We start from the raw sequence: 24,699 nt of genomic DNA on the forward strand, positions 1-24,699 counted from the left end.
AGTAGCGGAGGAGAAAAAGACGGGGAGACAGAGGGACAAGCGCGCGCACGTGCAGTCTGTTTACCCAAAGCCGTCGGCTAACTTCCCTACGATGCAGCTCGCAGCGTGCGCGTGTCAGTTCTGCAGTCCAGGGGAGTTACGTCAATTTCCCAGTAGAAGGCGTGCGTGTTGACGTCCTTCAAATTGACAAGGCTATTTCTTATGAACCTATGCCTGGAAGTCACATTATTTTTTTGTTATTTTTGTTCTCTCTCTCTCTCTGTTTTCCAGCTAAGTCCTCATTGACGTCTTGATGAGGCTACTCGTCGTAGCCACACTTGATCAACTTGCCACAGGGGCTCACCACACACGGACTGAGAGCGTAGACGGACGGAGGTATTAATAGCAGAGATACTCTTCCTTAGTTTCACTTTTGGTGATCAGCCCTTGCTAAGAAGACCAGTGGAGTGTGTGTTATAATCTAAGTGTGTTGGTATTCCCTTAACAGTAAGTCATAGCATGAAATGTTTTCTTTTGTTTTTATTCTGTTTTGCGCTAAAATATTTTATTAGTGTCATACCATTAAGTAATAATAATGATGTTAGGCTATTTCATCAAAATGATTCCGATTGATATATCGGTTAATATCTTTTAGAAACAGAAGTCCAGACTAACTCAGCGACATTGTGAAAAAGGTCCATAAAAATTCCTTCCGGGATTCTAACTCAGGTCTTTTCCACCATCTGTTGGGAGAATTGCGATTCTACCAACTGTGCTGCCCAAGAGGGCTAGTAATCTGTAAGAAGATCGCAAGACCATAAATATTTGGATGCCACCTCGCAGTAAACAGTTGTTATACATCAACTGAAATTTCGAGGGAAATTTTATACCCTTTTACAAACACCCTCTTTATTAAACCAACGGCTGTGTACCCACAGTTTGTTTTGAGCAGTTAGCGTACATACATAACCGTTGAGCATTGCTGAAAATCCCAGAGGAAGAACTGAAGTTTGTAGCATCTTATCAATTGATGAGTCTATTTAAAAACACTATTTTTAAAAATTATTTGTAAAACTTGGAAAACTGAACTGGAATTCAATTCGGAGATTGCTTAGCCAACTGCATTTCGCATTGTTCAAAGTAGGATATAGTTTTATGATGAATAAACAACGCGTTGTACTACAACGCATATTTTTAATGGCTTTAATCTGATTTCGAAAGACTGGATGACATTATTTATGCTAATCATACCGGGCTGTTTATAAAGACCATTATCTGCCTTAATGACACTGTTTGACATTGAATGAGCCACAAAATTAACTAATGTATGTCTTACTTACCTTAAGAAGTGATTAAGCCCTGTATCGATATTTCATTTCATTAAAAGAGAGAGAGAATTACTTTTATAATTACTTTTATTCCATTTAAACGGCTTAATGATCCTCCAGAATTAATTGGATTTGTTGTCTTAAGCTGTTTAAAATGTACCTCAGCTAATTTCCAAAGAAATATGAAGTTTTATAACCGGATATCCTTTCTAAGAGTAATCGCACAAAATTTGATAGAGGATCACGTGTATGTGGAGTTCTATGTTTAAAAACAATCCTGTTATCAACTTACCATAGTTGTAAAGAGTGGATTTGCTGCATTGCTGAAAAACCATCTGGAAAATTTATAATTGTAGTTAGTTTGCCCCCGTGAACCCACAATGGACAATCTGTTGTTGTAATAGGGTTTTAGGAGCATCCGCGACCAAGGCCATATTGCTCTATGTATGTTGTCTGTAAATTGCGTGTGTTCTGAAGTCGATTTCCTGTTTTCTGACGAAAAACCCCAATTTCCTGTAGAAAAAACCATGCTACCCTTGCCTGAGATCGAGTAACTCAGCCACATTGTGAAAAAGGTCCATAAAAATTCCTTCCCTGATTCTAACTCAGGTCTTTTCCACCATGTGTTGGGAGGCTTGCGATTCTACCAACTGCGCTGCCCACGAGGGCTAATAATCTGTAAGAAGATCGCAAGTATATTTACCGATTCATAAGTTGGAATGTCAGCGTCACACGCGCCAACCAATTAAACTGTCCATTTAGATATTTAAGATCTGTATCGATCATATCTTAATATCGATTCACTGACTGTTATGATTTAGAAAGGTTAGATTCTTCTCTGTGACAGCATCTTTCAGGCATATTGGAAATATGTCCTTTCAAATTTTTATTTAAGGACGTATATCCTACAAAACGTGAGGTTCTCCCTCCTAAATATTCAACCACATACAGTATTTGTGGTATATTAATAATATTGACCCAAAACTGGGTCAGCACTGCGTCAATAACACTTTCTTCAACTGGTTTTCGAAAATCAGAAGGTCTTATTTTCTTCCATTAGTGTTTCCTGTCTGACGTGCTTAGACTGGTTGTGACTACGTGACACCCCAAGGAGGGAAGTGGGAGTTATTATGGTTTAAGGCTACTATTTAAAAAAGGTGACACGTGGAATATCGCTTCAATGACTAGGAAATCTTTCTATTGTGTATTCCAGTTTTATAAGTTGGTGCGGTGAACAATGGGAAGATCTTTTGCCAAAAACTTAATGGACCGCTTCTCCAAACAATTTATCAAGGATATAATAGAAGTAAGCAGATGGTAGAAGTAGTTGAATCTACACGATAATAAGGACGGCAGTTAAGTCTTGCCTTCAACTTTAACGGAAATAAATTTGCTATCAACCTATGTTAAACCTTTAACCTTTAACCCCACTTAAGGGAATCCTTTATATGTCGGTGGCGTGACTTTAAAGAGATAAGAAGTTATTTCAGAGAATCTTTTGTTTAGAAAAATGATACCTTGATGTTTTTGACGCAAATGAGGGCTCCTAGAGCGCAAGCCGTGTAAGAAAATTGCATTATGGCGATGCAATTGCTTATCGGATTTTTTGTTTTTTTTTTTGGCCTTCCTGAATTCTGTTATCCTTTCAGCAGCTGCTTTGGAAACCTTGACCTTGCAGAAAACCCTACTCTCTCCGTCTGAGATCGGCTAACTACAACTTCGATTGAAACAGGACTTTAGAAGTTCCTCTGCTCATCGTAAACTGAATCCAGTTCTTTTATTTCCCATGACAGCAACGATCCATAGTGAAACATTTTTGATCAATTCTTTGTAGGAGGTAGCAGCAAATTTTTACTCCTAGAGTGCAGTCGCCATTTCAGCTGCAGACGAAGAACAATTTGGCCACTCTCTGAACTAGCGTCCCTCTTCATCCAAAGGCTTTTAATCAGATTCATCTCTGAACTCTGGGGACCAGGAGATTTATTGGATTCTGTCTTTCTCAAAGGTTCAGCCGATACTGCGACCAGGTCTTCACACTGGTCATTGCATGGGCCAAACCTTATCTTGCTGGAATATTGAGGGTTCATTTCCGCAGCATTATCAGAGTATGAGCACCATGGAAATATCCAAGATTCAAGTGTACTACTCGGCAACGATGATTTTTGGTACCTATAGGCAAAGGTCCGAGTACGAACCGTTGTACAAACTTTGTGATATGGCCCCCAACTCCGAGGGGTACCTCGAAACTAATGCATACTGTGCCCCTGTTCCTCATTCCATACGCCTGCGCGACTGGGTTTCATCATAATAACAAGTTTAACTTCAACTTTAACGTTGGTGGGCTTGAAGCAGAGTAGTTGTTTGTGTAGAGGCTTTTAAAAATTGACAGTAATATTGCTTCAGTTCAGATTATATTTTTCATCAAAGATCGTTTATGAAAAATTGGAGCTTTGCGTAGGCGAACGCCGATTTGAATTTATAATTTGTTTGTGAAAGTGTATGGTGGGCAACAGTAGTTCGTAGCACGATTTCAAATTGATATCAAAGGTTTCGTCAAGGTCAGACCAACGTTGAGGAAAAGCAACGTTCAGGTTAGAGTCTTGCATCATCGGATCGGGTGGCCGCAATGCGGATGTGGTGCAGTTCCAGTTTTTATAAATAATTCATTGCCATAGGACACCCAAAGACCGGAATTAAACGCTTCAGCAGAAAGAAAAAGGTGAAAAGCTGACGATTTATTTGATGAGGAAGGTTCAAGAGATAAAAATGTTGAATCTTCACCTGACAAAATCCAAAATTATAGTACAATGAACTTCCCAATACCAATTGCTGACGATGGAGAAGATTTTCAATTGTTGAAGTGGTGCGAATAAAGATTTTTACCCAACTCTTCAGTTGTGGCTCATTTCATTCTTGTCATTCCTGCTGGCAGTGCATCCAGTGAAAGAGATTTTTGTGCAGCTAGGTTTCTAATCCAAGAAAAGAAGAATGCAGTTGAACCCACGAACTGTTGGTGATGTCCTCCTTCTGCAAAGTAGAAATATGTAAAATTAATTATGTTATGGATATATTTTCATTTTATTTTCTCAATTAAATTATATAAAATTTTATGTAATTTACACAATAAAGGTACTGCTGATGATTGTGAAAATATATCTTTAATATATCTTTTTTGTTTTGTTTTGCTAGTTATGGGTGGAATCAATGCGGGACGAGTTCAGGTGCGGTTCCAGTATCTGCGGGTACGTGTCTAATGTATATTACACCCGCGAAGGACTATAGTCAGATAAACAGAGGACATTTAGAGACAACACATCGTGAATAATAATTAACACCATTTTGGAGGAAGCCATGGACACGTGACTTTTGAACCTGAACTGAAGCAGATCAGTGGAACAAATCATCTTTCCTACGGCCCTCTGAATGTCGCCACCAACAATCAAAGGTGAAAAGAAATGGTCACGTGGCCTGAGGGCATTATTTGATCATGTGCCACTTGGAAAGGTTAAGTGGAGAATATACATTTCTTCATCAGAAGCGGCCACAGATATTACAAGACGATGTGCTCGTACTCCATGACAATACAAGATCTTATATCACGCAGTCTGTACAAACTGCTTTCACCGAGTACAAGTTAAGAGCACCGCACTCCCTTATAGTCCTGATATGAGTTCTTGCGATTGTGATCTCTTCCCCAAGTTCAAGGAACCATTGCGTTGACAAAGATTTCTGTCTTTTGAAGCATTGAGTGCGGCTGTGACCCAAGTCTGCAAAATTTCCCCAATCTTTGGGAAGCAGTTATGAGGAGCGAAAGAGACTACATTGAAGGTTTTAATTTCATTTTAAATTAACCGCTTTTCTGCGTTCCTTTTGAGATAACCCTCGTTTTAAACCTCTTTGGAACTTCGTAATCACCATGCAGATGGTTCTACTTGTATGGATCTCTCGGAAAATGTGCAGCAGAAAGTTAGATTGTAGGCGTTACAGACTTTCAGTCAATATCTGGAGATTTTCATCCTTAAAGCCTATTCATTTTCTGTTCATCTTTGTTTTCAGTGCCTGCCCTGCAATCAGTGCCTCTCATAGGAGGCTAATTATGACGTTGTTTATCTCCTATGGTGTGCACCAATGTCCTATTGAGGTTAATGGTGTGTTGAAAGTTTTCTTTACTTACTGCTTAACGTTTGTTCATTAATTATTTGTCTCTGGCTTAATATTCTATTAAACTCTTTCATTCCGATAGGCATTGGCCCTCGTGGATTGCACAGTTGGTTGGACCACCGTCCTCTCAACACCGTGTGGAAGAGATCTCAGTTCGAGTCCATCGATGCCGGGAGGAATTTGTAAGTGCATTTTTTACAATGTTGGTGAGTTAATCGGTCTCAGGTGAAGGCAGCATGTTTTTTCCCTCCCGGAAACTCCCGGCTTTTCATGCAGCAAAAGGCAAATCTACCATAGAATACATGCAGTTTACAAACATAATACACTGATTTCTACACAATATACTGATTTCGAATTGGAGTTCGAAATCAGATTTTCAGAAGTGCTTCCAAAGGTAGGAAATTCGTTGGACTAAACTTCTTCTAAGAAAGAAGCTATTTCGAAGGGGATTAAGTCTCTCACTCCCTTAGATGTGCTTATTGTAAATTATACCGCAGCAGTCCATGACCTCGTATTTGTAAAAATCAAGTGATTTTGTTTAACTTTAGTCATGAATATATTTAGAATAATGGAGTTAATCCCAAACAGTACTTTGATATTTTTCACTGCCTCTGACATTGAACCTTGCTTATCGATTGAGGAAGGAAGGAATCGAAAATTAATGTGATTTAGGTGGCCTTTATAATTACTACTCCACATTTCCTTGTTTGTGTAATATTTTAATCTTCTTCTAAGACTTCCTACATCAATTATTCCACACCTTTATAACCTTTATTTTTCCTTCTACGTGCTTCAATTAGACCTTCAGTTTGTAAAAAATGCGCCAATACCAGATATTTTTTCTTACTGATGTAATCGACTTAAACATTTTAATATACCACCTTGTTCAAACGAGGAAAATCAAAAGACAGTGTAATTATTTTAGGGCAGCTTTTCCTAAAAGGAAAATCTCAACATTTATTCAAAAATGGTACAAGAAAACAACAATCATTAAAATGCAATTAAACAGATTTTTATTGCTGAAAACAGACCCAATAGTTCCAAACCTATTAACGATTTTGTTTTCTGGATAGCTTCTTGCAACTGTTCTGTATTTGAATTTTATTCAAAATTTCCTCTGAACTCTAATGACATTCTTTATTTTAACTTAAATTTTACTTTTACTGGAGCCCTCGGGTGTAACATAGTTGTTAAAATTGCTGTCCTTCCCACACTGGGTGGAGAAGACCTTAGATCGAGTCCCGTTGATGACCTGAGGAATTTTTATGGGCCTTTTTCATAACGTGACCGAGTTAGTCGGTCTCTGGGAAATTCCCGTTTTTATCCTCAATTTAGAGACAGCATATACAGAGAAATATGGCCTTATTCGCTGATGGTCCTAAAACCCTACTACAACAACAATTGCCCTACCAAAAGTAAGGCGGATTTATGGTACGAGACTGCTTCTAGCGTTTGGATTTGGACAATAATTTATCACGCCTACAAAGAAAAAAAAAAAAAAACTTGAATGATTAAGATAAATCTATATTTCACTTGGGCCCCCTCTTTTCAAGGTTGAAAGAAAAGTTTCGGGTTTTTATTGGCTTGAGCGGGTAAAATGTTCTTTCAGACTTTTCTCGTTCGAAATAAATATTAACTACACCCCTGCAGTTAATATTTATTTAAAACAAATGTGTCCGAGGGCGTTAATTCAGCTCTGAAACAGTTCCCCATGGCGTCAAAGTTGCGTCTATTTAACATGTTTGCTTTTGCTGTTTACTTAGCTGGAATTCAACGAACCTGTTATGTCGCTTTGTCTGGAAACTTTCCTTAAGTGAAAGAAAGAAAAGCTCAACCTTATTCCAGGTCAAGGTGAAGCTCCACTAACCCAGTAGCTTAATGTAAGAACTGTTGATGTACTTCCCAGCATCTGGCAAACTATGATTATTTGGAGGACAGATGCCTTGGGCCAAAAGGGAGAAATGGTTCCGTATAAACTTCAGACGGTATTCGTTAAGGGTAAAATTATGGTCAACCGTGAACACCGATTGAATTTAAATAAGAAGATCCTACTTATAAAAATTACAAGCTTATTTAGGCATAACTGTGACTATCTTTTCTTTCAGAAGACCAAGCACCAGCTCGTTTTGAAAAGCCACTTGCCACTTTATTTATTGGCATATAAATTGTTCTTATATCTACCCTGCAAATATCCTTCCTTCATTTAATTAAAAATCTTTTAATTTAGCATCACAATTAGCAGAGGCATACGATGCAGCAAAAACAAAAAAAACAAACAAAACCCCTCCCATTTCACTCATCTATTCACTCCAAATGCATGTCCAGCTCAGCCTTACATTCATTTATGCTTTCAGATGGAAGTCTGTTCCACCAATCAACTACCCGCTGGCTAAACGCAAATTTCTGCACATCTATTCTACAACTGCCTTTCCACAGTTTGAATCTATGCCCCCACCCCAAGGTTCTTAATCTGAGCAAGAGGAAGAATCCCATCAGTATTGAGCTTGTTCAACCCGTTGAAGGCCTTATACACCCCAACCTCAATCAGATTACCTCGGATATGTCTCTCTAGGCGCTGCAACTGGCAGAACTTAAGTCTGTCTTGGTAAGAGCACCCCTTTGTACCCCTCATCACCAATCTTTTTGCCCTTCTCCGTACACGATCAAGCAACTCTGCATCATTCCTAAAACGACGCCTCCAGAACTGTGCGCGTTACTCAAGGCCTGACCAAAGGGATAATCACCTCCTTGTCCCTGCTAGAAACATTCCTGTATATCATTGACAAGGCTCCATGACCTGCTCTGGCGGCCCGTCTGCAGTGCTCAGCGAACTTACTATCTGACTGCACAAAATACCCCCAGGTCTTTTTCATTCTCCACCTCCTTGAGGGTGGTACCACACAGTTATTATTATTCTTATTCAATTTATTGCATATGCTTCACCCCTGAACAGCCTTCAGCTGGGAGGGTGCCTCTATACATTTGTACATTATAACTTAGACAGCATACGTAGAAGTCGTACGTAAATTACGCAATAAACATTAGTTTCTATACAATAATATTACAAATAACATCCAATACGAACCAACAAAGCACATACATACAGTGACCCAAGCAAAAGGTAGAGACATAAATGCATACGTGTCGTAATATATACAACTAACACATATACATCGAAAAATAATAATAATTTAAAACAAATTAATTCTTCAGCAAAGTAGAGTTCAACGAAGATTCCATCCTGAAGGAGACAATCAGGAAACTTCTACAGTTGTATGTGGTGGTACATGTCCTGTATCTTCTCAGATCTGTACGTTTTCTCATCACAGAACTTGTAGGGATCAATCTTCAGGGTGTTTTAAGATTGGAGGACGTTAGACGGAAAAAATCTTCCAAGCGTTGTTAAATTCTGTAATAAGCTTTTTAGGGGCATCCATGCATCATTGCAAAGGACGCAGGAAAGCCTAGGGCCTACAACAAGATTGTGGACATTTGGGGCGTAAAGACGATCAGTGAGGAGTTGGCAGAGGTTGTGCAGATTTCCTGCAATGAGCAACTGATTCCAAGGGGTGCAACCAAGGTTAGAATACATGATTGATTTCGAGATGGTGAAAGGGTGGCCATTAATACGGTTCAACCACCTTAAAATCCAATACTCGATACCCATGAATTTTTTTGATGTTAGTGAGGGAAGCAGAGGACCAGATCGTCGAGGCATACATGGGAATCGGAACAAGACATGTTTGTGTGTAGTGAGTGGCAAGTTTGTGGTTGTTTACTCCAGTAATTTCCTATTTTATCGCCCACATTGCTGACAGAGTTTTTCCCTTAGTGTTGGCGAAGTGCTGTTGGAAGGTCAGGCCTTCGTCCCATGTAAGACCTAGCTCAGTGTGATGCGAGACTTTTTGGACCTTAATACCATTGATGTAAATGTCTATGTTCATCTTCTTCTTCAGGTTGGTGAAAGACATTTGTGCTGACTTGGTCGGGTTTATGGATAGGCTAATATTCTCAAGATAATGGTCAAATACTTCTATTAGGGCAGTGGCATGGGCGTTGATTCCCTCAGATTTGTCACCGTGTTTTGACGAGATGAAGAGTTTTATGTAATCTGCGTAAGAGCTGCAATCAGGATGCGTAGAGAGGAAGAAGTCGAAAGCGGCAGCATAAAATAGTGCAGAAATGTCGCCACCTTGGGGAACTCCTCTGTAGATGACGTGGTTCGACTGGAAGTTCAACTCTTAAATGCCTTTGTTTGAGAATGGAAGCGATGACTTTTAATAATTCTCCCTGTTTTCTGAAATGCCTTTCAAGTATTGTCATCAAGCCATTGATTGAGATATTATCGAAAGCAGTGTTTTAATCTAAATAGATTATATCAATCTGTTCTTTGGCGTTCAGAGTCGTTTGGATCCGAAATAGGGTGTACATTAAATTCGTCAGAGTGTGTAAATATGGAGGTCTTTTCTGGAAAAAAATGCATGACAAGAATTGGCAGCAGAGTCTTCTCGAACAATTTTAATAAATTCCAGCTAATGGAGATGGGACGAAAATCCTTTTTGTCTTTCGGATGTTTGACTTTAGGCAAGGGTTTTGCAATGTAATGTTTCCATATTTCAGGGATAACTCTAGTGTGTAGGGTTTCTCTAAATATGTGTAGCAAGACCTCAATAATAAGTGGACTGCTTAATTACATGATGAAGAGGGGGAACATATCAGGGCCCAAAGTGGATTTAGTTGAGAGACTATTTAATCCCTGAATTACATTTTCTTTGGTTATGGTGATTTCTGTTATTAGAGGTCTGATATCAAGATTGGATCCGGATGGAATCTTGCTGTTCATGTAAATTACCAGCCGACCGGTATTGTCTGGTGCGAGAGAGTTGATGTGAGATCCGAATCTCCTTAGACACACCAACACAAGCTATTTTAAATAATTCTTCAGCCAGGATGGAAGCGGCTTCGGGCCCTAACTTTTCTAACAGGGCATGTTATTTATACGTAGTGAGGCGATGGAGGATTATTTCTTGCTTTATGAACTTGTCTGAAAAGAATCTTCCCGTATGGGGCGGGCCACATCCTTCAACCGAGGTACTAGAGAGGTTAGAGTGGACATAAAGTTCACAATCCAACGGTTGATGATCTGATTTGAAAAAGAAGGTTGGTTTGATAAGTTATGTATGAGGGATGTTGGGAAAAATGAGGTCGAACTGCTGATTTCCCCGAGTTAGGGATGTTTGAAGATCGAAAGATGAAAGTCGACCATATGTAACATGTTTTCCACAGAAGACCTGGCCATTGAGTACCTTGGCAGGGGCATGTTGAATTCCCCTACGAGAATAGTAGGGACGTTCGGTTGGAGGTTGGTAGTAATCCAGGCTCCTAGTTCCGTTCTAACCTCTAGGGTGTGTTCTGGAGGGAGATAGACAGTGCAGATCTGTATTCTAATTTCATCGAGGTGAAGAATTACAGAGATGGCTTCAAAGTTTTCAGAGCGACTTGAGATTGGTCCTATGTTGAGAAAAGTAATTTTTATAGATGAATGATTGTTACTCTACCACCATGGCGAATGGCCCGTCCGTTAGCTTGAGCAACATAGTTCAAAGGGAGGCAAAGGGTGTCAATAGATTCATTATGGTTCAGCCAGGTCTTCATTAAACAAATAATATCGTACTCTGCAGTACGGAGAGTAGACAGAAGTGTATGGAGTTTGCAACTTATTTGTTGTGAATGTAGCATCTGATAGCTGCAGATGTGGGTGTGGATGGGACACTCTGTAGTTGCTATGTTTGAGTATTATTATGTCTTCTCTGGAGCACACAAGCTTTTCTGTCTTCAAAAGATTTGATTAAGGTATTTTGTGGCCATGGGTCCAAGCTGATTAGCGGTTGGCAAGGATCGGCTGGCTTTGAGACAATGAAAGAGGCTTAAGATGCGTGCCTCGTACGTAGTTGTCTAGCCTCTACTTTGATGGAGTATTCCTTCCAATACATTTCTGTGATTGCCTGCATAGTGGTTTTTGGATTTAATCTTGACACAAATATTTGTGTCCCGAGTCAGTACAGCCGTTATATTGTAGTTATGTTGTTGGTGGTGGTGGTTTGTTGTTTAATGGCACAAGGGCTGCTAAGGCCATATTGTGCCTGTATTAGAGATGGAGGGAAATAAGACACAGCGCCGAGATTAAGAGTTTGGTTCTCTTCATGGGTGGCGTTTTGGTTGTCTCTACTCTTGGGTTGGACACTAGTTGGTCTGATAGCGGTAACTTCGGCATAAGACCGCCAAAACGATTGTTTTTGTTGGGGCGGGTTTAGGCTGCAGCCGACGACCTCATTGACTGTATCCACTGAATTAGTACCAACAAGTGTTACACCCCTTATCTTCTGAATATCCTTTTTCTATGTATCCTCTGTTATCTTTTTTATTGTATGAATTTCAGATGAGGGGTTATTATGCGTTGAGATGCAGCTCTGAGAAGAAACGGTTGTACTGTTATGCGGATGCTTAGCGATTTTTTCCTGTTCGAAGGTGAGGAAACATTCTTCCGTTTGCGGTATGTGGTCACTTGTTGATGAGATCATCAGTGGGAACTGTTTGCTACACGTAAATATGGGGATTCTCTCTGGCTCTAGTGTGACACTGCTATCAGTGACCAGTTGTCGGGTTTCTGTTGAGATCGCGTCTGAATCATGATATTCATTATTCCGTTGTTTGTACTTGTCGTATGCTGTACTTTCAGGTTTCAGTTTATGTTCTGATAAATGGAGATTCATGATGAATTGCTTGAGGGCGAATAGCTCTTGAGAGATTTCTGTATTTTGCACTCGAAGTATTTGGTTTTCATCAATCAAAACCGCTAGATTTTCTTGATTATATTATGCGTTGCGATGCAGGTGATTCAGATTCAAAGCTATACTTTCTATTGCTGCTGAGAGTTGTTTAGGAGCTCTTCTTGTGTTCTGGAAAGCGTACTTGCTATTAGCAGTGCATGACTACTCTCAACATTGCCTAAACTTTCACTTTGCGTGCTTTTATTCAGAGAACGTGTAGTGATTTCCTAATTGTCGGAGGTCGGATAGGACTCTACTCTAAGTAATCTTGAGTGCTCAGAGGAAGTTGTGTAAAATTATTATTATTATCATCCAGCGATTCATTTGTTTCTTCATTCATTTTATAAGCTATTTCTAACGCGTGGTCACTCTCAGGAGTATCAACATCGATATCCGTTAGAGTTTCAGGGTGTTTATTTTGTGGTTCTTGAATGCGAGCTTCATCTGGCGCCTTACAGGATGTTATTTGTTTCATATTTTCTTTACACTGATCGCAAATAAATAGCGTCTTTTAGCTTTGGGCAATTTAGTAAGGTTTATTTTGGTACAAGGATTACACATCAGCCCAAGCACTGTTAGACTTTCAAGTTCAGTGTTCTCAGTGATTAAGAGATTATTTTGCCACATGTGGGGTGGTACATTGTTTGACCATAATTGCTTGCGGCATTGTCCCAATACGTGGTTAATCCCAAGGGGTTTATCCCGACAGCGATACTGTATATCCTGAAAGTTCTGGTTGTTGGTAATTAATGTGCCCAGCTCAAAGAGCTCCCTATTTTCGTCTTAAAATAACATATTGCTTTGGTAAATCCAGTATTTGAGTGATGTATCCTCTTGTTCAGCTCACAATGATGAATCAGTTGCCACTTTTGAGCCCATTTGCCCAACTTTTCTAGATCCAGTAAGTGCAATCTGAATTCACCAGACCTGTTCAAAGAGTTTTAAGACTTCAATTTTATCATAATTTCAATAACGATGCAATTTATGAAATTAAGGTCCATTTCTCTTTTCACCCTTCTTTGCTGATGAAAAAATCTTACAATTTTATTATCAGAGCGGGTATATCCCCACACGTTCATTTTACTCAACCACAAAGAAAAAACTTAAGTGGCATGCCACAGAAACCTGGGTTTCCTTATGAGCCCCTTATATGAGCGCAGAAACAAAAAGAAAGTTGAATTCATTGAGCTGCATTGAACAACTAATTTATTTCAGAGGGTACGTTCAAGTCTAATGTTAAAAAACACATAAATTTGAAGTTGCCTTCCCGAATTCTCAATGACTATATTCAAGATAATTTCACAATTCAGTCAAATGGAATTTAATGATGCTATGAACGCAACTTTGTAAATCTGGTTATTCCACACGTTTTACGTAGACAGGCTGATGTGGCATTGGTAGTGATGGAAGCAACTTGTTTTTACGTGAAATAGTGGAAAATCCAGTTTGTAGGCATGTCTAAAGTGGGGAGGGTTGGATATAAAGGCGTAGTTTATGAAATTACAAATTTTAATAAGAAAATTCAATCAACCATGTTTTTTTTAACAGTTTCCTTGATTCTTTATAAAGCCGAAGAAGTGGCAACTTGAAATGACTATTGGGCCACCATAAACGTATCAGGAAAAGGGGAGGCTGTTTGGTATACGTACTTTGTTTGCCTTTAAGGCTGTAAAAATGTAAATTAGTTAGCTAATGTATGCTAAGCACGAAAGAGGTCACTAGTGCGGAACATGATGTCTGAATGCACGCAGTGTTTTGAAGAGAAAATTCTCTGTTTCTCTTTTCCTCTGTACTTCCTGTAAACTTAAGGTGGACAAATCAATGATTCTAGTGTTCAAAATCATCGAGGAAATTTATCTTAAATCTGCTATTGGAAGGCATACTAACTGCGCGTGAAAAGCAAGAGAGAGAAGACCATTTCTTCAGTTTAAAGTGGGTCAAGCATGTAGTGCAGAATTTTTTGCAGTGGGTGTCGCCAAATTTTGCCATCATGTCCATCGTCTCTACTGCGTCTTTCGCTGGATGTAACGAAGGAATGACGGATTGTAATGCATTATTTGTTAAAAAGTTACGGTACTTATTTCTTCACGTGCCCTTTTTCTTTTTTGAAAGATTATAAGTGACGTTAGTCAATTAATTACAGAGTCCTTGCTGGGGTGTGGAATTATTTTTGGCACGTGCATGGCATTGCGACGTCAAAAAAGATTTATGAAGCACAGATATAGTGCAGTTTTTCGTGGTAAAGAGAAAGTACTTATAATTCTAGCAGAGAGAAAACCAACGAGCGATTTAAGGTCACTGACCACACCATTAAACATTTTCAGTTTTAAAAACATTAGAATTCAACGTATCGCAGAACAGAAGTTAGTCATACTCCTCAAGCAAGTTTGATGGACTTATTTGGGCGTGTTTGACCTTGCGAAAAGGTTTAACGGGTGTGAGCGAACGCTTGGAAGGAACTAGGTCAGTGTCGATGAGGGTAACGTTTAGTCTGTTGTGCTGGATCGTTTTATCCGATATTATGGCGCCGTCCCAGTACAGCTTGTGGGTTGGAGTCCCTAGTAAAGCCTGGCATTCATACTTGTAATACGGTATGCTTTATTTGATAAACTGATATATTTACCCTAGCTTCTGAAGTATTTATTTATTGGCTGGTGCAGCATAAACCGTATGCTTACTTGCACCACGTGGCCATTACTAATAGTAATACTAATTTGAATTATCCTGAACCTGGTCATATCTGTAAGTGTACTGAGTATAGGTGATAACCCTGCATTTTGCGGTGTGCGGGTTGTTTCTGAGGCCAGGTGGCATCGTCAAGCGATGCCGACGTTATCTGTCACTCCAGGTCTTTAACAATGTAAGTTCCTGGTGTTGATTACCTTGTCTTGGATGGTGGGCGTGAATCCTTCGGTCTCAGGGAACAGCTTTCCTTGCGTGAGCCAAGCGTTGGTAGTCGCCATCTTATCTATATAGCCTTGATGGAAGTCATTGTATTGTCTGCCACGGAGTGTCTTTAGAGTATCCTTGTAGCCTCTTTGTGTGCGAGTGTGCTATCCTTCTTGAGGTTGATTGCCGTTTGTCTATCTTTATAATGGCTTGGTAGATTGGTGCGGTCTGTGCGGTAGCACAGCGGTATCACCACCGTCCTCCATACACCGGATGGAAAAAGTCCAGGTTCGAATCATATCAATGACGCGAGCAACTTTAATGGGTTTTTTTCGCTCGGTGGCTGAGGTAATCGGTCTCAGACGTAGCAAGGTCCCCATAAACTGGAGAAAAACAACCAGAAAAATAAACTAGGAAACGCAGACATAATACATATATGGATTTGTGTAAGAAATTACTGGGTGACTCAAATATAGTAGTTTTGGTAGATTGGTGCTGTGTTTTCCTGGAAGTGACATCGCAGGTTCTTAATCGCCTTCTTCTCTTGTTCAATGAGGTCAGTTAAACCCTGCTTTCTTCTATACGGGCTATGGGCAGTCAGTTGATTGCCGACTTCGGGTGGTGTTGGCGGTTGTTGGTCATCATGTGCTCATCTTTACTTTATAATGATTAATTATTTTATTATATTTATTTTAACCCCTTTTGTTATTTATATCCTCCCTTATATTTATTCTTACCTAATAAAGGTACTTTGCAATCTGACTCGTATGTCCATCAGGAGCATTCAGGTTCTAAGGGGTTTCTATATTATTATGTTCCTCCATTGGTTTTGGCTGTATGTTCAAAATGACTAAACAAAGACTTCGTTTAAAATATACACAAGATTTTATTACATAAATGAAATTGTTCAATGATCCAGTACATATTATAATTGGTATTGTTCTGTTACTTTACAAGCATAAAATGATTGGTTAAGTTTAGTTATATTCTTGTACAACTTCTTCCATTATATCACAATTAGCAACATTAAGGGTAATCTCTTTCTAATTACTTTATTTATCTTTTCTAATACATTAGCAATCATCTCTTAAATCAATATTTATCTCAATCCCTAGGTTATTCTAACAACCTTACTTCTGACTTATCAGCTTATGACAGTTCATATCACACACATATATATATATATAACACTCTATCTATAATCTCTCTGAAATATCCCACTTCCAAAACTGTTACTTTATGTTACTCAAGAAAATTTTCTACATCTATGAATCTCCTTCTCTTTACCTTTATCTTGGGACCTTATCTTAATTACACATTTTTTTTAAAGTACACTTCACTTATATACGGGCCACTTTCTCTATCTTCCGATTACGGACTAGGCTTATTTTCTCCTTACTATATTTCGTCCATCACCAGCCATATGACCAACTACTCGACTGTTCTCTTCTATCATGAAACTCATCTAACTTTTCTTAAATTACTGACTGTACTTAAACTTATCTAACCCTTCACTACTCCATCTTAACTTTGTCAGATCTTTCTCAACTGGCTGACAGGACAGGACTTATCTAACCCTAAACAACTTATTACTCCATCTTAACTTTGTCAGAACTTTCTCAACTTGCTGACCTCAGTACTTATCTAATCGTACACACTTACTACTCCATCATAACTCTGTCAGAACTCTCTCAACTTGCTGACCTCCTGTTTGGCTACGCGCGCTGTCTTTTTGTTCTCCGAATTTGTGTACCGCCCTTTTTTGTTGGCCCACCTTCGCTCAGAAATTTAATCACTCGTACTTCAATATTTAAATTTACATCTCGACTGTTCGCTAGTGTGGGTTTCCCATGCAATGTCCATCCCTGCTAGATTCAACCTCCCATTTTAATATCAATATTCCTTTCCCAGACCGTCTGTTCCTTTTTGAAGTCGGCAGAATATTCCTACAGACACGTGTTAATACTTCGCAGTAACCCTAAATTTCTGCGGAACAAGCTATTGCAGACCACCAGATGATAATGTCTATCATTTCCTTAAATTTAAGTCTGGGTACCTCCAAAATGATCAGAATCGTCTAGCGACTTTCACCTCATCCATCATAATTTTAAATTTAACTTACGAATTCGTGTGTGTATAGACGACTGAAACAGTATAAGTTAAGAGTATCCTGTACAGTTTATAATAAAACTAAGCTCTCAAGTTTATTAATTTTCTAACACACCAAAACTAAGGGTAGACTTCACCACTGTAACCATATATTCCTGCAGCAACTCCACCGTTATCTTCATGTAATTCAACATATTCCAATATGGCTGCCTTAATGTTATCTAATGGCATTAAAGTCAGTTTCTCCACAATCCCAATGAGATTTGAATGAAACTTCTTATCTTGCTTAATCCAAGGGAAGATCTAGCCACTAAAAGTATGCTGCGAGTTTAAGATAATCAATGATTTCTGTCTAATATCTCAATTGCCCTACGACTGATTCAACAGTGTAGATTGAAGTTACGTGGGCAGATAATAAATATTTTAAAGTAGTTGACCCAACTCTCTGAATTGTTCAGATGGAGCAGCTAGTCGAGCTTTTAACTGGATAAAACGAAATTGGTATTATGAAATACTTCGGTGATTTTAAAATGGCCAAACAGACATTTTCTTCAAAATTAAGTATTTATTTGTTCGCCAATAAATGCTTAATATCACCAACAATTTCTAAGTGTCCTTTCCTGTTTACATTCAACCTGTAATTATGCACAATTTTTCCCTAAGTAGTAAGAAAGAAAGAGATAATGTTTTTGACCTCGCATTCTCTAATGTTGTTGTTGTTATAAACGTGCTGCCATTAAAAATCCTAGTTTTCAATACATACTGTAAATGCTGGCGTACATTTAAAGGAAACTTGTAAGAAAGAACACAACACGCAAAGATAAAAGGGGGACTGTTCATTAATCCGTAAATTAAGATGTTAATCAAAGACAATTCTTGTTGGAGGAATCCTTAATGTGCGAAAAAATTCAAGGCATGCCTTCAAGGGACTTTGCCTTAAATATTTTTAGGAAATCAACAACCTATGATGGGTTGTAATTTTAACTGGAATGGTTGGAATCTGAAAAACTGTTTTCAGCAATATTTTTATAATTCTTTTGGGGGAAAATGCCGTTTTTTATTCTTTCCTCATTTCCATAAATACAGGACGCACGATTTGTACACAGCTTCCAGTATGAGTGTAATTATTATCAGATTTAAATAACGATGTAAGTTGTTATTGTAGGATATCTTGGTAGCCATTATACTTTAAACGCAGTTTACTTGTAATTCGATTTTCAGAACGTTTTTCTGACGTAAGTTGTTGACTCCAATCAACACAAGAGTAGTTTCATTCTTTGAAAACATTCAAATTATGAAACAGCAGAGAGACAATACTTTCTATTGGGAATTTCCCCTAAACAAGTCTCATCAAACGCTACCCACAAGAGTATAATTAGTTCTAAATGCAGTTTATTTCGCAATACCATGATTTTTCTATAAGAAGTTCATTTTATGTTTTTAAGGGGGTTAAAGAGAATATTATTATTCATGTGGGGACTAATGACATTAAGCATACACGATCTGGCGATTTGACAAATACAGGACCATGCTGAAGAAATGTCGCGAGTTAGGTCACAATGTACACGTGTCTGTAATTCTGCCCAGACACAATAGGAGGGATTATTTGCTGAATGCCTTGTGGATTAACTCAAGACTTGAAGGACTCTGCAAAGCTTTTGGGGGAAATTTCTATCAGCTTGGTCCGCATTTGTAGGTAGAAGGAATCTATTTTGTAGAATTAGATGACATGAATCAGATGACATAACAGGGCTAACAGCAGAGGAACCAGTAGCAGGAAGTGATCACGGAGTTCTACGGTGGACGATGAAGACAGACTGGTTACAGTAGTTAAAAGGCAAAAGAAGGGTTTAAAATTTCAGGGAAGGAAATTACGACGGCTTAAGGTGCTACATGGCCCCTATTAATTGAGTAGATATCGCACAGAAGTGGGGTTCCCCAAGGATCAGTATTACGACCATTGTTGTTTTTGATTTTCATAAATGACATCATAAAAGACTTTGCTTCTCAGGGTGTAAATTTTCTTTTTCGTTTCTAGAGTAAAAGACACATACATGTGGATAATTATTTCTGTCTACATGCACTCATTTAGGAGAAGCTCACGGCGAATTTGCAAAAAAAAATAACAATAAATAAAAAATAAACCTGAAGAGGCTATCGGGAATTTGTCATGAGTGATGATGTGAAAAGGCTTTTCAGTTTTCTTTCATTAATAACTCATCATAATATCTCTCTCTATCCACTTTGGCAATAATCCAAACTAGGAAGGAGTGTTAAGGTATTCTCTTTGGCAGAAGGCAAAACAAGCATGTCGACAGGCGTGTGAGAGTTGTTGTAAACATGTCACAGTTCCCATTCCAGTTAATTGTTTCTTAAGAGATTTAGCAATAACTATAGATATTGGCACCCATATCACGTAGAGATTCGTGCATCTTATTAACTGCGTGATTTTCAAAGAGCGAGAGGAAACTACGCGAGTATTGGAGCCAACCATGCTGAATTGAATGCAACAATCCTTCAAGATACCATCAAAAACGTTCAGGGCGTTCTGTTAGAAGTCTAAATGTCGATTCGAAGCCTTTGGAATGTAAGCTATAAATATTAATTAAAAGAAAATACTCTGAATAACATAAAAGACCTGCGAATAATAGCTTTTTACTATTTCTACAATCACAATGTACGTGCTATTTTCTGTGTTCTTCCATTTAATAAAAATTTAGGGAATCGAAAAACAGGGACTTGTTTTCCCAAAAACGTGCATTTCTACAATAGTAATACCTTTATTTCCAACAACAACACCCTCGCAGTCACATACTCAGTTCTAAATCGAGTAAACATCGAAAAACACCTTTTTAGTTTGCATAATTTATGACAAATATTTTTATAGTTGCTAATGGTAGCTGCATTATATTACCAAACATTTATGTCCCTGATATCACGGAATATTTCTCCCAATTCATTTGTTTTTCCTCTTTTACACTTGCATTATTATTTTTAAACTGAGTTTTTATTTATTTAAAGATTTTGAATTCTATGCGCCTGTTGCCCTATGTTCGCAAGAAATATTTAAAGCATTTTATTAACGTATTTGCAGAAACAAAAGCGAAGATGGGTTCTCAGATTCCTCACCTGATAGAAGTAATCGAAGAGCGAATATTTGGTGTTCCAGGTTAGTGGTGAAAAGTAGATATAATACCGATAGAATTCTGTGTGTGGGTAAATTTATTTTTATATTCATATAGATTTAAATTATATAAACCTGATTTCTAACCCTGGTGTGATGATACACGAATCTGTAATTTTAATGTTTTATTATATTTGGATGACTTTGCTTCAAGGTCATTACTTGACGTTTCGCATTTAATTAATATTTTGGCTAACTTATAAGTCTTCATATCGCGGGTATTAGTTATTTTGGTGAAAATAAGATGATAGACGATAAATTGGTGGATTAACTCAGGTAAGTGGCTGAATTAGAAGATTTTTGGACACTATTATACACCATAATTGTGTATCTGTTAAAACTTAAGGCTGAACATTATGATACATAATGGGGCATACCCCCTTTCCACTTATACACAGTCACCAAATAAAGGTTATCGTGAGTAGCAGTTGGTAGAATCGCCGTCCTCCCCACACAGGGTGTAAAAGACCGGGGTTCGAGTCCCGTCGACGATGAGAGGAATTTTTATGGGCCTTTTTCACAACGTGGCTGAGTTAGTTGCACTCTAAGGAGAGGATATCATGGTTCTTCCTCCCGGGAAACTCGGATTTTGCGTCTAACAAACAGAAAATGAAACACAGAACACATGCAATTTAGAGACATAATATATCCAAAAACATATATCTAAAAAACCCAAAAACAACAACAACCAAATAAAGGTCGACCAATACCAACCACCTTGAAACATTACTTGGAATTCAAAAAAAACACTGGATTACAAGACTTAATTGGGTGTGGGGTTCCATGACTTGAAAACGTCACATGATACGATTTGAATTTGAGTAATACCTTATAAAGATTGCGCCCTTCAAAACTGAAAGGTTGTCATAAATTCTTTGAAACACTTCTTGTAATGCTGATGTACAATCACTTCTACTCTTAGGGTAGAAGTGATTCTTGGAAACACATTACAATATTTAATACATTCATGCTTCCTGAACAAAGAGACCTTGAGATGTCTTTCGTAAGCTTTGGGAGCTGTAACAACAATACCATTCTCTGTAGTAAAGTTTGATTAAAAGTCCTTTGTCTTTTAGGCAACGCCTTAAAACGAACTTCACTGGTTGCTTAAGTTAGAGATACAGCTTCAAGCTTTTTATCTTGACGACGAAGAAGAAGACCACGATAAGGAAATTATAAGGAGAAGACCATGTCAAAGCTAATTTGATTTATCGGAATGAATAAGTTGCTTTGTTCTCGGTGGTCAAATTTCGAAATAATTTTGGTATTAAAAATATCTGACATATAAGTATTTCATTCAGTTCTCTCCATTTTCTTCTTGGATATTAACGATATTATATGCATACGATATTAACGATATTATATGCATACGATATTAACGATATTGACAATTTCTTTAATATTATGCACTGCCCTCCATATAGACACTCCTTAATTTGGAAGGCGAATGAACCACACAAGTTAGTTGTTCTCGTCATGGCACGTTGAGCAGAGCTGACTAATTTCGAGAGGGTTGTTACTGACACGCTATTCGTATTCTTGCTGATAGCCTACACCAACCAAAGTTGACCGTAGGAGATGTTATCGTGAAATGCAAGCGAGCGTCATGGTAGCACTAACTTCAAGCAACGGACTGGAACCACAGAAGTCCACCAAGTAAACAGAGGGTACTCGGAGAGGGTAGTATGACAATCTCGTCAGCCACGCTTGCAGAACATCGACTGGAAGTTTAAGGCTTCAACAGGAGTCGAGGAATGTAGAATATACTACGTACAGAGCTCAACATCCTCAACTTTAATGGGAAAACAGCGACTCATAAGGCAAACATCACTAATCGCAATCAGCAATCTTTCCTTGAAGGGTGCAACGAAGGCTGCAATTGGTCCACAATAACGAATATTGCAACGTCCAATCCGATGGGCAGGCATGGGAGTAGAGGATGCCTGGAAAGTATGAGCAGTCTCAGGATAAGGAGCACACTATTTGGTACGAATTTATATTGTTCCAAGAGGATAATGGTCCATAACACACCACCTGTTCCTTCCTCGAACGGCACAAGTTTCTTATAGTTCAATCAGGATTCTGTCAAGCTCGTGGTCCCGATTTGAACGTTATTAAACGCCTGTGAAGCGAACTGGAAAATTGGGTGAGGGTTAATCCAACAGGTCTGACCTCGGTAGTTCAACTAGTCTGTGTTGTGCACTTGAAGAAATTATCTTACCACACAGCAAAATTGTTAAGTTTTACGCTATTTAGATTTAATGATGAGTTTGTCTTCCTTTCTCACAAAGCTTAAAACATACTTACACCAATGTTTTCCCTCGTTTTTCTCTCTTAAGGTGCAGTCATACCTCAGAAGTGCTGGCATTACAGTGTTGGACTGACACTATTATACAGTCCAGATTTGAACCCTATTGAAGATTGCTGGTACATAATGTCGTCTGAAATTTCTCAGAAGAAGTCAACAAGTAAGATTCAGCTGCAGGAGAGCATTGTAAGGGTGTGCCACCACGAAATTGGGCAACCGTATATCCAGAAGATGATTTACTATATGCCAGGTCGTTGCAAGGCTGTAATTGCAGCTCGAGGAGGAAAAACAAATATTGAGGACTTATTTTGCTGATTTACAGTACATAATACTATTACGTTAACTTGTCATTTCAGTTTGTTCACGTAAATGCAATAAAATGAATGTTTGGTTGTCATGATTGCCATTGCATGATTTCTCATATTTCCATTAATTAAGCATTTTAACCTTTGGGAAGATATTTATGGCAATTAGGTATATCAGGAGAAGTCTTTTTAATTGGATTTCATTTACAGAGATACACTGTGCTGCCCTGAACTGTGCTGCCACTTAATTAGGTACACCTACCTAGTAGCGTGCTGAGTCTCCTTTAGCCTTCAAAACAGCCTGAATTCGTCTAGGCATGGATTGAACAAGGTGCTGAAAACGTTGTGCAGGAATGGACTACAATGCAAAAATGAGTGTGTCACGCAGTTCCTTGAGATTCGACGGAGGTGTAGGCTTGCAGCAAACAGCACTTTCCAGCTCATCCCAAAGATGTTCAATAGGATTGAGATCCGTGGACCGAGCGGGCCACTGCAGCAAAGAAAAGTCATTGTCATGTTCCTGGAACCATTCCATAGTGATTCGAGCTTTCTGCACTGGCGCATTATCATGCTGGAGGTAACCATCTAACTGAGGATAAACTGTCAACATGAACGGATGCACTTGTTCAGCAACCATGTTTAGATACGATATGAAATTTCGAAGTGAATCTATGTTTATCAATTGACCCAACGTATGCCAAGAAAATAATCCCCACACCATAACACTGCCCCCACCATCTTGCACAGTAATCGTCAGCATGACCAGTCCATGGATTCATGTTGTTTTCCCCAAATTCTGAGCCTTTCATTAACATGATGCACCAGGAACTTCGACTCGTCAGACCAATCAATTATTTTCCAATCCTGGATAGTCCAGTGTTGGTGTTGCTGTGCCTACAGGAGGCGTGCTTTTTTGTTCTTCATTGATGACAAAGGTACGCGATGTGACCGTCGGCTGTTGTACCACATTCGCAACAAAGTGCGACTAGTGGTTCGTTGCGTTATTTTGTTCTGCGCACCAAGGTTGTATTCTGACGTGATGTGCGACATTGTGACCCGTCTGTTTGTTTGCACAGTTCTAGCCATCCTCCTCTGACCTCTCTCATCAATGAGAAGCGATTTTCATCCATGGGTGTGCCGTTGAGAGGATGTTTTCTGTTCGTTGTACCATTCTCGATACACATTTGAAACTGGTGCATGAAAAGTTCAGGATAACTGCTGTTTCAGAGATGTTTTATCCAGCACGTGTTGCACCTACTACCATGCCACGTTCGAAGTCCATTAGATCACTCCTTTACCCAATTCTTGCTACGGTTTGTACACTTAACTGATACTAGGAAGGTTGTTCTGCTGCCATTATATCCACAACTGTGGTCATGTGATTTGCGGCGTTGTGGGACAAACCATTTGTGTGCACAGCACGGGTGTATCTAATAAAGTGGCAGCACAGAGATATATCCCATCTAACAAATGCATTTCGAACATTTCTGCTACCCACAATGCAGCGCAAAAAATATTATTTGCAAAATTCACGAGTGATGCAGTTTTTTGTCTACCACTGTATATGAATATTGACGTTCATCGTGTTGAACTTCGTGACTTACTT

The 24,699-nt window shown here is 38.7% G+C and overlaps 1 protein-coding gene across 2 annotated transcripts in view; it reads left to right on the top strand.

Annotated features, from left to right (window-relative positions):
• Nucleotides 1–256: 256 nt before the first annotated feature.
• Nucleotides 257–24,699, top strand: part of LOC150091685 (very long chain fatty acid elongase 1-like) — a 55,349-nt gene continuing 30,906 nt past the window's right edge. Inside the window, exons 1-2 of one of the 2 annotated variants that reach the window (XM_090376404.1) lie at nt 257–486; nt 20,391–20,465. In XM_090376404.1, the coding sequence (XP_090232530.1) occupies nt 20,405–20,465 (61 nt within the window). In that variant the 5' untranslated portion in view covers nt 257–486; nt 20,391–20,404. Of the gene's footprint in view, nt 487–14,774; nt 14,890–20,390; nt 20,466–24,699 lie in introns of those variants that run through there. The other variant, XM_090376410.1, reaches the window with a different exon arrangement.

Source organism: Mastigoproctus giganteus, chromosome 1, assembly GCF_048544385.1.
Source record: "Mastigoproctus giganteus isolate SK-2022 chromosome 1, ASM4854438v1, whole genome shotgun sequence".
NCBI classification, from domain to species: Eukaryota; Metazoa; Arthropoda; class Arachnida; order Uropygi; family Thelyphonidae; genus Mastigoproctus; species Mastigoproctus giganteus.